At 44.0% G+C, this 17323-nt stretch overlaps 1 protein-coding gene across 1 annotated transcript in view; it reads right to left on the reverse strand.

Annotated features, from left to right (window-relative positions):
• LOC118398434 (MAM domain-containing glycosylphosphatidylinositol anchor protein 2-like) overlaps nt 1–17323 on the reverse strand; it is a 352144-nt gene that overhangs the window by 61492 nt on the left and 273329 nt on the right. Inside the window, exons 11-12 of the mRNA XM_052470749.1 lie at nt 16731–16879; nt 11538–11715 (exon numbers count right to left, since the gene is read on the reverse strand). Coding sequence (XP_052326709.1) covers nt 11538–11715; nt 16731–16879 — 327 coding nt within the window. The remainder of the gene's footprint in view (nt 1–11537; nt 11716–16730; nt 16880–17323) is intronic.

Here is a 17323-nt window from a genome sequence, read left to right on the forward strand (position 1 = left end):
TCACTAGAGATGGCTGGAGCTGACAAATGAGTTAAAGACTGCATTACATAGACAAGATGTGGTGGGCGTAACCGAGATAGAGATAGCCTCATTGTCCTAAATCATCCTTGCATCTGGGAAACTAAGCCAGGGTGGGGTTAAGACAACAACCCACTTGCAGATAATGACAGGATGAATCCAGAATGGCTCTTCGGGCTACATGGGGGGGGGGGGTTAGGTTACTCGATCAGCCTCATTATGAGGTCGACCAGCCTCATTATTGCAATAATGAATCGATATTAAATAAAGATGATTGTTTGAAGAAATGACTAAGTCTCTCAGTACTGAATATACACGACACTGGTCTGATCACCGACAACAATGAGACAGCCTATTGGAACGAGGTCAGAGACCTGGCCGTGTGGTGCCAGGACAAAAACCTCTCCCTCAACGTGATCGAGACAAAGGAGATGATTGTTGACTACAGGAAAAGAAGGTCTGAGTACGCTCCCATTCTCATCGACAGGGCTGTAGTGGAGCAGGTTGAGCGCTTCAAGTTCCTTCGGTGTCCACAATCACCAACAAACTAACATGGTCCAAGCACACCAAGCCAGTCATGAAGAGGGCACGACTAAACCTATTACCCCTCAAGAGGCATCCAGCCTGGTTGCATCACTGCATAGTATGGCAACTGCTCGGCAACTGCAAGGCACTACAAAGGGTAATGCGTACAGCCCAGTACATCACTGGGGCCAAGCTTCCTGCCATCCAGGACCACTATACCAGGCGGTGTCAGAGGAAGGCCCTAAAAATGGTCAAAGACTCCAGCTACCCTAGTCATAGACTGTTCTCTCTGCTTCCTCACGGCAAGCGGTACCAGAGCGCCAAGTCTAGGTCCCAAAAGCGTCTAAACAGCTTCTAGCACCAAGCCATAAGACTCTTGAACATCTAATCAGATGGCTACCCAGACTAGTGGCATTGCCCCCCCCCTTACACTGCCACTACTCTGTTTATTATCTATGCATAGTAACTCTAATAACTCTACCTACATGTACATATTACCTCGACTAACCTGTGCCCCCGCACATTGACTCTGTACCGGTACCACCTGTATATAGCCTCGTTATTGTTATTTTACTGCTACTCTTTAATTATTTGTTAATTGTATTTTTGTGTGTAGGTATTTCCCTTAAAACTGCATTGTTGGTTAAGGGCTTGTAAGTAAGCATTTCACTGTAAGTTCTATACCTATTGATATATGTAATACACATTTTAATACTACATCTGTCACACATATGAGCATTTAAGTATTATACATACATGCACATATACACAATATATACAAAAGTATGTGGATACCCCATCAAATTAATGGATTCATCAATTTCAGCCACACCCATTGCTGACAGTTGTATAAAATTGAGCACACAGCCATGCAATCACCATAGACAAATATTGGCAGTAGAATGGCCTTACTGAAGAGCTCAATGGCTTTCAACATGGCACAATCATAGGATGACACCTTTCCAACAAGTCAGTTCGTCAAATTCCTGCACTGCTAGAGCTTCCCCAGGAAATTGTAAGTGCTGTTATTGTGAAGTGGAAACGTTTCGGAGCAACAACGGCTTAGCCGCTAAGTGGTAGACCACACAAGCTCACAGAACGGGACCATCCAGTGCTGACACACATAGCACATAAAAATCGTCTGCTCTCAGTTGCAACACTTACTAACGAGTTCCTAATTACTTTTGGAAGCAACATCAGCACAATAATTGTTCATCGGGAGCTTCATGAAATGGGTTTCCATGGCCGAGCAACAGCATACAAGCATAAGATCACCATGCCCAATGTTAAGCATCGGTTGGAGTGGTATAAAGCTCACTGCCATTGGACCCTGGAGCAGTAGAAACGCGTTCTCTAGAGTGATGAATCACGCTTCACCATCTGGCAGTCCAACAGACACATCTTTGTTTGCCGGATGCAAGGAGAACTCTACCTGCCCCAATGCATAGTGCTAAAAGTGAAATGTTTGGTGGAGGAGGAATAATCGGTGCAGAAGAACTTGACAACCCCATCGAACACCTTTGGGATGAATTGGAATTCCAATTATTGTATATTTCAACATATATGTGACATTCAGTATATGTGCTTATATGTGTGGATGCATATATAAGCATATATTGTCTCCACCATATATGTCCATATAAAACATAAGTAATATACATACTGCATATTGCCATATATTACTTTTCTGTTTGGAACAGTAGTTTACTATGTAGGGAATAGGTTACCATTTGGGACACAGGCTGTGTTTTCCATCCAAATGCAACAGAGATAAACACAGAGGTGTGTCACTGCACACTGCCTACCTTGACATACTTGTCTGGACATAGTTTCACTTCATTTACAATTCTGTTGAATAACCTACTCCAGTGAGAAATGTCTATTAGATGTCTGCCAGTGCATCTCATTTCGAATCCACCATGTTCACTGTGATACGATATGAGTTCATTGACCGCCAAACACATTAGGGGCTGGCCAGGACACATGCAGGCAGGCGCACACACACACACACACAGCTAGGACACGCACATACTAGGATGCGCACACACACGCATGCACAAACACACATACACACAGAGAGACATCATCTTGGCAGGCTGCCCTGTCCGCTGGTCCACAACTGTATTACAAAGCAGATCGTTCAAAGGCAACCCAACCATTCACAAACAGACAATCCACAATCCCGGCCACCGCTTGCTCTCCACAATTCACATCAATCACATTTAAAGGGTCTGGTTTTGGAGAGCAGCCATGTCTTTCTGAGAAAGACTGTGTGACGACGTGTTCATGGCTCAAAACCACCCATCAGAATAATCACTGAATTCTAGAAAATGCTTGAATCTCAAGGACAAAATAACTTTGGGATCACATCCGTGTGTCCTTCATTTGAAGAGTTCTCTCTGTCGTTCTGTTTATGTCCCTCTTTCTAGCTCTCTGTGGATGTATCCACAGGCTATCACTATTCTTCAAACTCCAGCTTGTGTCCTGCATTGAGAGAGGGAAGGAGAGGAGCAATAGAAGAGGAGAGAAGAGAACAAATTGGCGAGAGTGACTTGACTCCCTTCACCCTGAGCCTCTGTGTGGATGAGTTTAACAGTAGTAGTGTAAACTGCAGGGGATGGCTCAACCTTGTCCCTGGACACAGTGACACAGACAGGAGAGAAGTAAGAGAACATAATCACACAACTGGCTTGCCAGTGACCCCCTGACCTGGACTAGAGGGGCGATAGAGAGGTCACACACAGCAGAGTGCTAGATATACTCAAAGTCTGATTTAGTGAAGGTTTGATGCAAAGGGAAACATGATGCAGACATGATATCTCAGCACAAAAGCAACCTACAATAGAGAGCCATTGCTATACTGCCAATGTGTGTGACAGTAAGGTGGTCACCTACACATTCAATCTGTTTTGGAAGGGCTGTTGGAAAGCCAAAACTGAATTTGGATCAGCAAACAGCTGCTGACTTTGTCACAACAGCAGAATCTAAGAGAGTGTGGGAGAGTGGTGACACTGCCATTCTTCATACCCCAGCCAGCGTGGGACACTAAGCAGTTTTCACCAACAAACACACAGCAAACCTGCTATCCTCTGTTATTTGGCCCTCATAGGAGCGATTGCTCATCCTGCCTTACTGTCAGACCCAAATCTGTGGACTAGGCCATCGTCATAGACATCATCACAGAAGACAACGATGAGTTAGGGCTAACTCAATCTAGGTCTACAGGAAATTGGTCTAATGTTGCTCCATAGTCATTATCTTACTTTCCTGCCACTCAAAAACACTATGAAACATATGGACAATTCTATTTCCTATCAACTAGCTAACCTCAGATGGTATAATAACAGTGTAATAATGACATATCTTTTCATCAGCTTCTTGATGTCCCTGCTTTGATTACATGATCTGCCTCGGCGGAATCCACTCACTCATGCATTAAACACATTAAACAGTTCCTCTATTTATTATATGAAGAATCACAAAGTTTGAGAGTGATAATGATTGCAGCTTGGTAATTCCAACAATATTTCATATGCCAGTTTCAAGTTTTAATATCACATGCACAAGTATATAATGCAATAGTCAACAACAATGTAATACTAACAAACAAAACATGAGAAATAAGAAGAAATATGAAGAACGCAATAAGTAAGTTAGCATACTATATACAGGGTCAGTTCCAATACCGTATTTACAATGTGCAGGGGTACTGGAGTGATGGAGGTAGATACTGTATGTGTAGGGGTAAGGTGACTAGGCAACATGAAATAAGATAAGCAGAGTAGCAGCAATTTGTATGTGACTGGGTGTGAGTGTGTGTAGAGTCAGTATAAATGTATGTGCATATTATGAGAGTGAGTGTGTGTGTGTGTGTGTGTGTGTGTGTGAGAGTGTAGGGCCCTGTGAGTGTGCATAAAAGGCAGTGCAAAAATAAAAAATTAAAGGTCAATAAGGATACAAGGTTAACTCAGATTGTCTGTAGCTATTCTGTTAGCTATTTATCAGTCTTATTGCTTGGGGACAGAAGCTGTTCAAGAGCCTGTTGGACTGCACCGGTATTGCTTGCCGTGTGGAAGCAGAGAGAATATTCTATGGCTTGGGTGGTTGGAGCGTTTAAACTACCACACCGCCTGATATAAATACTGGTTGATGCTTATTTATAAAACCCTCTTAGGCCTCACTCCCCCCTATCTGAGATATCTACTGCAGCCCTCATCCTCCACGTACAACACCTGTTCTGCCAGTCACATTCTGTAAAAGGTCCCCAAAGCACATATATCCCTGGGTCGCTTGCCTTTCCAGTTTGCTGTCGCTAGCGACTGGAACGAGCAGTAACAAACACTCAAACTGGACAGTTTTATCTCAATTTATTAAATTCGAAGACTCAATCACGGACACTCTTACTGACGGTTGTGGCTGCTTTGCGTGACGCATTGTTGTCTCTACCTTCTTGTCCTTTGTGCTGTTGTCTGTGCCCAATAATGTTTGTACACCATTTAGTGTTGTCTCTCTTGTTGTGATGTGTGTTTTGTCCTGTATGTTTGTTTGATTTATTTTTAATCCCATCCCCCATCCCCATCAGGAGGCCTTTGCCTTTTAGTTGGTCATCATTGTAAATAAGAATTTGTTCTTAACTGACTTGCTTAGTTAAACAAAGGTTAAATAAATACAATTAAAAAACATGTCCTGGAGGGCATGGAGCTCGGCCCCAGTGATGTACTGGGCTGTGCACACCACCCTCTGCAGTGGCATATGATCGAGGGCAGTACTATTGCCATACCAGGCAGCCCAATCAAAATGATCTCAATGGTACAGCTGTAAAACTTTTAGAGGATTTTTAAACATCCTGACAGGGAGGTTGCTCCTTTTTGGACCATTTGAAGTCTTTAGTGATTTGGACACAGAGGAACTTCTAGCTCTCGACCTGCTCCACTGCTGCCCCGTTGATGTGGATGGGTCTAGGGTGTCTGGGATGGTGGAATTGATGTGTGCCAGAACCAGCCTCTCAAAGCGCTTCATGATTACAGAAGTGAGTGCTACAGGGCGGTAGTCATTGTGGCATGAAGCCCTAGAGTTCTTGGGGACAGGAATGATGGTGGTCATCATAAAACTAGTGGGGATTACAGATTACAGACTGGGACAAGGAGAGGTTGAAAACTACCATGAATATGCCTGCCAGCTGTTCTGCACATACTCTGAGAACCCGACCTGGAATACCATTGGGCTCCGTAGCCTTGCAGGTGTTGACCTGATTGAAGACCTTTCTCAAGTTGGCCTCGGAGAGCGAGATCACCCAATCTTCTGGGTCGGCCCTCACACCCGGCACGATGTTGCTGTTGTCAAAGAGTGCATAAAATGAATTGAGTTCGCCTGGTAGAGAGGCATCGTTTGGCAGATCACAGTTGGGTCTTCCGTAATGGACTGTAGCCCCTGACAGATGCAGCGGGCGGCGGAGCCTGTGCAATATGATCCCACCTTTTTCTTATATTGTCCTTTTGCTGATGACGCTGCAGAGGTCATAGAGGGCCTTGTTGTACTTATTCCTGTCCCCGACTGTAGTCTCAGGGTTGTCTACGATAGCCCTGTGTGAGGTAGTCCTGTCCTTTACTTTAGCGCCAACCTTGGTGTTAATCCAGGGCTTTTGATTGGGGAAGCCAATCCCTAGCATACAGCCTTTCCGCTATCCTGCTGTTGTGTAGCAGTGGAAGGTAGTGTAGTCCTAGGCCTAGGGTACAGTAATTAGCTATTTTTACAGCCACCTGCACACACACACACACACACACACACACACACACACACACACACACACACACACACACACACACACACACACACACACACACACACACACACACACACACACACACACACACACACACACACACACACACACACACACACACACACACACACACACACACACACACACACAGGGGTTTGGAGCCGCTCAGCGCTGCAGCAGTAGCCTTTCACAGCTCTGATGAGCTGCAGTAAAATGGAATAATTCAAAACTATAGCAGTCAGGCGGCAGATCATTTCAGGTTGAAGAACACAGCATCGCAGGCAGGCAGGCAGACGGTGTGTGACAACCTAGCAGCACAGTCAGTGTCAGAGTGCTTCTCAATCACAGATCCTAAGGCTTAACTAGATTTGCTAACAGACATCAGAAAGTATTCACACCCCTTAACTTTCCCCACATTTTGTTGTGATATACCCTGACTTTAAAATGGACTAAATGAAGATGTTCTGTCACTGATCTACACACTAAACCCCATAATGTCAAAGTGGAATTATGTTTTTAGAAATGTTTATCCCTTTGTTATGGCAAGCCTATAAGTGCAAGAATAAAAATGTGGTTAACATGATTTTTTTATTGACTACCCCATCTCTCTACCCCACACATACAATTATCTGTAAAATCCCTCAATCGAGTAGTGAATTTCAAGCACATATTCAACCACAAAGACCAGGGTGGTTTTTCAATGCCTCATAAAGGAGGGCACCGAATAATACACAACATGACCAAAAGTATGTGGACACCTGCTAGTCGAACATCTCATTCCAAAATCATGGGCATTAATATGGAGTTGGTCCTCCCTTTGCTGCTATAACAACCTCCACCCTTCTGGGAAGGCTTTCCACTAGATGTTGGAACATTGCTGCGGGGACTTGCTTCCATTCTGCAACAAGAGCATTAGTGAGGTCGGGCAGTCATGTTGGGCGATTATGACTGGCTCGCAGTCAGCATTCCAATTCATCCCAAAGCTGATGGGGTTGAGGTCAGGGCTCTGTGCAGGTTAGTCAAGTTAATCCACACCAATCTCGACAAATCATTTCTGTATGGACCTTGATTTGTGCACGGGGGCATTGTCATGCTGAAACAGGGAAGGGCCTTCCCCAAAGCACAAAATTGTCTAGAATGTCATTGTATGCTGTAGCATTAAGATTTCCTATCACTGGAACTAACGGGCCTTGCCCGAACCATGAAAAACAGCACCAGACCTTTATTCCTCCTCCACGAAACTTTACACTTGGCACTTTGCATTCAGGCAGGTAGCGTTCTCCTGGCATCCTCCAAACCCAGATTCGTCCGTTGGGCTGCGAGCACACAGCACACGTTTACACTGCTCGAGTCCAATGGCAGAGTGCTTTACACCACTCTAGCAGACGCTTGGCATTGCGCATGTTGATCTTAAGCTTATGTGCGGCTGCTCGGGCATGAAACCAATTTCATGAAGCTCCCGAAGAACAGTTATTGTGCTGACGTTGCTTCCAGAGGCAGTTTGAAACTCGGTAGTGAGTGTTGCAACCGAGGACAGATTATTTTTACGCGCTGCGCGCTTTAGCACTCAGCTGTCCCGTTCTGTGAGCTTGCCGTTGTTTCACTTTCCGCTGCCCCTATAATCGCCAAGCCTGTCTCTTCTCTCTGGGGAGGTTCCAATTTATTTGAAGGCAGCCAGCATTCTTCCTTTATTTAAAGGTGGAGATCAAGCTGATCCTAACTGTTATAGGCCTATTTCTATTGTGCCCTGTCTATCAAAAGTTATGGAATAATTTGTCAAAATCAACTCACTGGATTTCTTTATGTCTATTCTCTCTGGTATGCAATCTGGTTTCCGCTCAGGTTATGGATGTGTCACTGCAACCTTAAAGGTCCTCAAAATGTCGCCATTCTCCTAGATTCTATGCAATGTTGTGCTGCTATTTTTATAGACTTGGCCAAAGCTTTTGATACGGTAGACCATTCCATTCTTGTGGACTGGCTAAGGAATATTGGTGTCACTGAGAGGTCTTTGGCCTGGTTTGCTAACTACCTCTCTCAAAGAGTGCACTGTATAATGTCAGAACATCTGCTGTCTCAGCCACTGCCTGTCACCAAGGGTGTACCCCAAGGCATGATCCTAGGCCCCACACTCTTTACAATTTACATCAACAACAGCTCAGGCAGTAGGATGCTCTCACACCCATTTATATGCAGATGATACAGTCTTATACTCAGCTGGCCCCTCCCCGGATTTTGTGTTAAACGCTCCACAACAAAGCTTTCTTAGTGTCCAACAAGCTTTCTCTACCCTTAACCTTGTTCTGAACACCTCCAAAACAAAGGTCATGTGGTTTGGTAGGAAGAATGCCCCTCGTCCCGCAGGTGTTACTACCTCTGAGGTTTTAGAGCTTGAGGTAGTCACCTTATACAAGTACTTGGGAGTATGGTTAGATGGTACACTATCCTTCTCTCAGCACATATCAAAGCTGTAGGCTAAACTTCAATCTAGACTTGGTTTCTCGCTCCTCTTTCACCCCAGCTACCAAACTAATCCTGATTTAGATGACCATCCTACCCATGCTAGGTTACAGAGACTAAATGTATAGATCAGCAGGTAAGGGTGCTCTCGAGCAGCTAGATGTTCTTTACCATTTGGCCATCAGATTTGCCACCAATGCTCCTTATAGGACACATCACTGCAATCTATATTCTTCTGTAAACTGGTCATCTCTGTATACCCACCACAAGACCCACTGATTGATGCTTATTTATAAAACCCTCTTAGGCCTCACTCCTCCCTATCTGAGATATCTACTGCAGCCCTCATCCTCCACATACAATACCTGTTCTGCCAGTCACATTCTGTTAAAGGTCCCCAAAGCATCCCTTGGTCGCTCGTCTTTTCACTTCACTGCAGCTAGAACGAGCTGCAACAAACACTCAACTAGACCGTTTTCCCTCAATCTCCCCATTCAAAGACTCATTCATGGACACTGACAGTTGTGGCTGATTTAAGTGATGTTATGTTGTCTCTACCTTCTTGTCCTTTGTGATGTTGTCTATGCCCAATAATGTTCGTACCATGTTTTGTGCTGCTGCCATGTTGTGTTGCTACCATGTTGTTGTATACTCTTTAAGTAGTGTTGTCTCTTGTCGTGATGTGTGTTTTGTCCTATATTTGTATTTCATTTATTTTTAGGCCTTTTGCCTTTTAGTAGGCCCTCATAGTAAATAAGAATTTGTTCTTAACTGACTTGCCTAGTTAAATAAAGGTTGAATAAAAATAAAAACAATAACAGCACATTCAGTTGACCGTGGACAGCTCTAGCAGGGCATAAATTTGACGAACTGACTTGTTGGAAAGGTGGCATCCTATAACGGTGCTACGTGGAAATTCACTGCAGTAAGGCCATTCTACTGTCAATGTTTCTCTATGGGGATTGCATGGCTGTGTGCTCGATTGTATACACCTATCAGCAATGGGTGTGGCTGAAATAGCCAAATTCACTAGTTTGAAAGGGTGTCCACATATTTTTGTATAAATAGTGTAGATATGTACACATAAAAAATGCAGATGCTGAATATCCCTTTGAGCATGGTGAAGTTATTAATTCGGATTCAGATGGTGTATCAATACACCCAGTCACTACAAAGATAAAGGGTGTCCTTCCTAACTCAGCTGCCGGAAAGAAAATCAACTGTTCAGGGATTTCACCATGAGACCAATAGTGATTTTAAAACACTTACAGAGTTGAATAGTTGTGATGAGAAAACTGAGGATTGTTCAACAATATTGTAGCTACTCCACAATACTAACCTCAATGACAGAGTGAAAAGAAGAAGACATGTGCAAAGTAAAAATATTCCATAACATGCAACCTGTTTGCAACAAGGTAAAACTGCAAAAAAATGTGTCAAAGAAATGAACTTTTAGTCCTGAATACAAAGTGTTATGTTTGGGGCAAATCCAACACATCACTGAGTACCACTCGTCATATTTTCAAGCATGATGGTGTCTGTATCATCTTATGGGTATGTTTGTCAGCGGCAAGGACTCGGGATTGTTTTTTGATAAATAGAAACGGAATACAACTAAGTACAGGCAAAATCCTAGAGGAAAATCTGGTTCAGTCTCCATTCCAACAGACACTGGGAGGAGAAAAATTCCCCTTTCAGCAGAACAATAACCTAAAACACAAGGCCATATCTACACTGTAGTCTACAATGACGTCGAATGATCCTGAGTGATCTACTTACAGTTTTGACTTAAAATGTCTTGAAAATCTAGGGCAAGACTTGAAAATGGCTTTCTAACAATAACCAACAACCAACTTGACAGAGCTTGAAGAATTTCAAAAATAAATAAATAAATATTGTACAATCCAGGTGTGCAAAGACTTAAGTGAATACTTTCCAAAGGCACTGTATGTGTTTTTGGCTCTCAGGGTTGGCATGCTAACCAATCTTGCTCCTGTAGCTTTTTTTTTCTGTCAACATTTTATTTTGCGTCAGCTAGCCAAGCTAGCTCCTGTAGCTTTTTTATTTTTGTCAACATGTTATTTTGCCTTAACTAGCATAGATAGCCAATCTAGCTCCTGTAGCTTTTATTTTTCTGTCAACATTTTATTTTGCGTCAGCTAGCATAGATAGCCAAGCTAGCATAAATAGCTTCACTCGCTCTCAACAATCTAATTGATTTTGTCAGATCAATATGTATGCACTTTATTATCTATTAGGGCACTGGATGATCTAGTCAATATCATAATCATTGACTATCTTCCCTGACAACTGACCTTTCTGTTTGTTAGCAACCTGCCTCGTCTTCCTGTTGTTAACAACCTCAACCGCTGTGTTTAGAGGTCTAGTTGTCATGACTACATCATCACAGGATCATCACAGGATGACACACATACCTAATGAAGGATGTTACCTTGTAGCTGTAATTCAGTCCCAGAGTAGGAGACCACTGACTTCATCCACACTTCACATTGAACAGTTTTCCTCATTTTCATACAATATACACCTGCTTGGGGTTGTTACATTCCCAAACAAATAGATACAATTCTAGTTTCTTTCCCAACTTTTCTAAGAATATTCCTGGAATTAGAAGAAATTAGCAGGATTTCCAGAATTCTCCAACCATGATATCCTTAAATCCTTGGAATTTTGGGGAAATTACAGGAATTTGTAACCCTAAACATGCAGAGACCATTCTAAATGGTCTACTCACCACTGTAGGTGATGATCCTGATGGTGGAGTCCCCCTCTCCAAAGCGTGTGATGGGGGTGAGGCGCACCTCGTAGGCCGCAGGCTTGATGAGCTCTGTCAGGTTGTGTGTGTTCAGCTCTCCCTTGGTGATGGTTCCATCCACGGGGATCTCCTGCTCCCACCACCTCTGGAGCCCCGTCTGGAGGGGAGGACACATGACATCAGTTAGAATTACACAAATGAACATACTTAACACACACACGCCTCTCTCACCACACACACGCCTCTCTCACCACACACACACACACACACACACACACACACACACACACACACACACACACACACACACACACACACACACACACACACACACACACACACACACACACACACACACACACACACACACACACACACACACACACACACACACACAATGAGACTCCCACATTCCGGTGATTCAAACCAGCGTTGCCTTCATACACAGAGAAGAAAAGTGAGCACAGGTTGAAACAGATTGAATTGGAATGAGTCTCGTGTCATGAATGTAGTCTACAAATCTCTACAGGGGAAGGGGGCATGACCAGTAGTGATGCATCCTCAAGACTTCTTGCCTTTTCATTCTCATCCTTACCAACAGCCTCTTATCAAACATGGTCATCTTAGAAGTTTCCCTCTAACCATGGTCCATATGCTTCTCTATGCATCGCATCACACAGACCGTGCCCCTGCCTTAAAAGAGACTAACCGTAAACAGAATATTCCCCATCACATCTTTAGACGTTGCTCTTTCAGCTGATGATCTAATTTAAGTCATCCTCACACGGCTCCTGCTATTCATGCCTGGTGATACAATTGCAACGTGGCTTTGAACCAGTGTGGAATTCAAAGAGGCAAGTGATGCATTGCACATTCATTGGGAACCATGAAAGGGCTTGAGCATGAGAGAGAATAAGGGAAAAAGGGATGTATTTTCTTCTAGAGGATCAGTTAGGATAGCAGAGACCTGGAAAAGAGAATGGTAACAGCTCCTGCATCACAAATAGTCACCATATGCCATTGTGAATGTGTGTTGCCAGGATAGAGAGGAAGGGAGAGTGAGACTAGAGGGAGAGAGAGAAGCGATGGATGAGTTTCTAAGGATGCGCAGTGTGTGTGTGTGTGTGTGTGTGTGTGTGTGTGTGTGTGTGTGTGTGTGTGTGTTTGTGGGTGTGTGTTTGGTTAAGCCAGTGCCAATTAAGTAATTAACCAGTGTGTGTCTGCTGTGTAATTACCAACTAAGAGTTAGGTTCACAGGTAAATAGCTCTGGTTTTGTCTGTTATTTATAATTGTAGACAGGCTGTAACAGTTCGCCCTTTCATTTCCGCTACACCACAGAGTCCAAAAGGCACCTCTGCTAATTTGCATGAATTGGAAGGTTTTGGAGATGAGTTTGATGAAGTGTGTGTGTGTCTGTGTGTGTGTGCATACAATATGAGTGCATGCGAGTATCCATGCATGTGCGTGTACGACGAAGTGTGTACAATGCTGTTAGGGGCAGATGGAGGCCTTAAATGCCAATCTTGGCTCCAGAACCACTTTGCCTCAAACTCTGACTGAACAAATGGAAGCTGATGACTCCATCTTTCCACCATCAGGGAACAGAATTGTCTTTTAAATAGTTAATTAAATCTATAATTGCTCATTACAGAAGCCTTTTACTATTTGAATGTGATTTGCAACAGTGCGTCTCTGTTTAACTTCTTTAGGTTTGGCACTTTGTTTGACTTGATGCAATTATCATTTTCTGCGTGTAACTCATTACCTTTCACTCCTAGTGTTTCTTCACAGGGAGTCAGACAGAGGCAGAGTGCCATATCACATCTAAATTCACCAGATTGCAGCAGCAGTTTGTGGGATTTCTATGGTACCTTTAAGAACCAGAGAAGTTGATCAAAGAGACGGGTGCAGAGTGAAACGCAGGACTAATCAAAGTGGCTTTCAACATTAGGAGAGAGAGAACGAGAGAGAAGAGGGAGAGAGAGATAGAGGAGGAGGGAGGGAGAGAGAGAGAGAGACAGACAGAAAGAGAGGGGGAGGGGGAGACACAGAGAGATTGATTGGCTGCATGTAATTAGTCTGCTGCTATTGATCTGTGCTGCTCCTCGCCCCGCTCACTGATCCAACACTGACTGACAGATCAATTGACTGAGGAGGAGGAGGCGCAAGAGAGAGAGAGAGAGAGAGAGAGAGAGAGAGAGAGAGAGAGAGAGAGAGAGAGAGAGAGAGAGAGAGAGAGAGAGAGAGAGAGAGAGAGAGAGAGAGACAGAAAGAGAAGAGGAAGAAGGAAGAGGCTGTCATTTCTTCATTGCAACGCATGAGAGAAGGAGGGAAAGAAAGAGAGAAAGAGAGAGTAAAAAGGATAAGGCTGTCATTGCAGCGTGAGGATGCTTCAGGAGGGAAGAAGGCTGGAACAAGAGAGAGAAAAAGGAGGCGAGAGACAGAGAGTAGACATAGAAAGGCTGCCTTGTCTTTGCAGTGGGCTGACATGGAAGTAGAGTGTTCAGAAGTGAAGCCCACAGACAGACAGCAGCCATGACTGCCAAGGTGGGCCGTGATCCTGCTCTGTGCTTCTCCTCGCTCCTATACGCTCGTTCCTTTCAACTAGGGCCTCACACTCTCTTTCCTCGACCCAACCGGCCTGTTCTACCTGTCCGCCTGTCTGTCGGTCTGTCTTTCACACCAGGCCCCAGACAATAACAGAGAGCCATCCATTAGAGGCATAAAACACACTAGCCCTCAGTATTAATTCAAAGGCAGCGGCGAAGGGGAAATGATCATGATTATGTGGGAATGGAGGGGGAACATAACAGAACAGGCGTAGTGTTAGCTGCTCTGCTCATGGCTATAAATAGCAGATAGAGCTGAGGAGTGGTCCATGTGCCAACGCTTTCATTACTGCACCACTGTCTCAGCTCACTCCGCTCAGCATCCTACCGGGGGTATCTAAGCATTTATTTATTTATGAAGGAGGGAAACACTCCTCCTCCTTCCTCCCTCTCACTCTCCCTCCCTCTCTTGTTCCCTCTCTCCTCCTTACTCATTCATGTTCCATCGCTATCTCAATCGCAAAGAGCGATGAAAACAGAATGCTCATTGCGAAGGAAGAAAAGTGGAAAAGAAAAAGGGTCAAGATTCAATCATTTCTTGGCAGATGAAACATGAAGGAGAGGCTCACCTTCAAGGTAAACGTTACCGATGGGCCCCCTCTTAACTCCCCTAAAGCATAATACCTCCTGTATCTAAGACAACAGCAGGTAGGGAGGCCTGGGATACACAGCCTAGTTGAGATGCACTCCACTACCTTGGGTGGAAAAAAAGGGTGAAAGAAAATGAATTCTCGCAAACAACGATTTTCTGCTTTGCCAGGTAGGAAATAAAAAACAAAAGCAAGAGAGAGCAAACAGGCAGGACTATTTCCTTGCCTTTTCTTTTTCTCTCCAAACAACAGCTAAATAGATTATAATGTTCATGTGATTGCGGAATTACTCTCGGCCCATTTTAGCACCAGCGCAGAACTAATCTGTGAAATTGTGAAGAGGACCAGTTGATTTCCAGCGAAGGGAGAGTAAATGTGTCTTCCTGGTAAGCTCTCGAAAACCAGCCTGCCTGACAAGCAGGAAGCCGGCGTACCATTGGCTCCCACGGCGAATGAACGAATCACATGAATGCAACCCGAATTCATTAACAAACAAGCCGACTGAAATTGTTGACAGAAAAATCCTTGAGGTACAGAAACAAGCCCGGTTTTAATGGGTTTTTCAAGCGTAAATTCCGTACGGGGTGTAGTAGGAAACAAAATGGAATTATACTATTTATTGAAGTATACCTACAGCTATTAGACTCGGTATTAGACTCACTCAATGTGAGGACGTCAGTTCAGAAGGCTTAACTGTCGCCTGTAATGCAGTGGCTCTGAATAAGAGCTTCCACTTAACCAATAAAAGCTAACAAATACTATAGCATATTTCCCTGTAATCGTTGTGGTTAATGTAATCAAGACTGCCAGGAACAACATTCTCAGACTGTCAACAGACAGACAGGATCATGCAGAGACCTACAGTAGCGTACATTTCTACATTATGTTTCTGTAGGTTGTGAAAGTCAATGCCTGCTGTGACCAAAGGGAGGGTGCCACTTTGTCCCAGTAGGGGGTTATGGGTACAACGAAAGAGACCACATAAAGTGGCATCAAGCCTCAGTTTAACGAAGCTACCAACGTGTTAATGTGATAAAATTGGGTGACGCAACAGATGCTGTTGAAAAAGGGGGACTATTGGTCTTTCACTATGATGTGTGAGACTGTGAGAGAATGTGTGAGACTGTGAGAAAGAGAGAGAGAGCAGACTGTGTGAGACTGTGAGAGAGAGAGATGAGACTGTGTAAGAGTGAGTGAGTGAGTGAGTGAGTGAGTGAGTGAGTGAGTGAGTGAGTGAGTGAGTGAGTGAGTGAGTGAGTGAGTGAGTGAGAGAGAGAGAGAGAGAGAGAGAACTCCCGAGTAGTGCAGCAGTCTAAGGCACCGCATCTCAGTGCTTGGGGTGTCACTACAGACAAAATGGTTCGATTTCAGGCTGTATCACACCCGGCCGTAATTGGGAGTTACATTGGGCGGCGCACAATTGGCCCAGCGTCGTCCCTGTTTGGCCAGGGTAGGCCGTCATTGTAAATAACAATGTGTTCTTAACTGACTTGCCTAGTTAAATAAATAAAAAAGATATATACGTATATAAAATATAAAAAAAACTGAAAAAATAAGAAATTGTGATCAGAAAAAAAGAGAGAGGAGGGATCAGTGGTAGTGGGAAGGAGAGAGAGATTGACAACCATAAATCAATGCTGACTGCCTGTCATCTGAAGCCTTCATCTGCAGGTAAACAGGACCAATGTCTGCCACTCCTTTCTCCACATGGTGCTCTCTCTCCACTGGGCCTATGAAGCTGTCCAAGGAGAACAATAACAAGCAAGCAATGCATAGAATATGGGTTGGGAGTATCTACAGAGAGTCTATGTCCCTGACTGGTTATTCTGATATTCCCTCTGTCATATGTAAGGCCTTTCTACATCCAGGGTTAGAGTTAGGATGCACACGCACGCACACACCTACCTGTCATATGTAAGGCCTTTCTACATCCAGGGTTAGAGTTAGGATGCACACGCACGCACACACCTACCTGTCGTATGCCGAGGCGGTAGGCCACAATGCGGTCCACAGCGTTGGGATTCATCTGGGTCCACTGCAGTTTGAAGCCGTAGACTGTAGGTCGGTTCTGCCACAGAGGACTGTACGTGTCGTAGTAGAACTCTGGGGGATACGCCTTCCCTGTAAATAAAATAAAAACTATATTTAGGACTAATTCATCTTTGTTTTTGCATTTTCCATTTTTGCTCAGCTTTACCTGTGGCATCGAGGGAGTAAGGGAACCAATCCATATGTATCAGAGATACTGGATCAAGATAAATAAGAAGGTCACATAGTGCACAATATTTGCTATTTATTTTGGGTTACCAAAATGCAAATATGTCATGTTGAGTATTATTCCACAAAATGTCTGCAAGGAATCAACCAGAAGACTTGCCTCCAGCAGCCCTGTGTTTACCACAGTTCGATGCGGAGTCAGGGGTGTGAGTTCTTTTTTTTTTTTACAGAAGTCTGTCAATCTTTCTCAGGTATTTTGTCAAGAATGCTGTTTGATTTGATCGCCAGCCACATGGCCTACTGTGTTATTGTCAGGACAGAAACCTACTGTGTGTTCAGTACAGCGTC

This window comes from Oncorhynchus keta, chromosome 19, assembly GCF_023373465.1.
Source record: "Oncorhynchus keta strain PuntledgeMale-10-30-2019 chromosome 19, Oket_V2, whole genome shotgun sequence".
Taxonomy (NCBI): domain Eukaryota; kingdom Metazoa; phylum Chordata; class Actinopteri; order Salmoniformes; family Salmonidae; genus Oncorhynchus; species Oncorhynchus keta.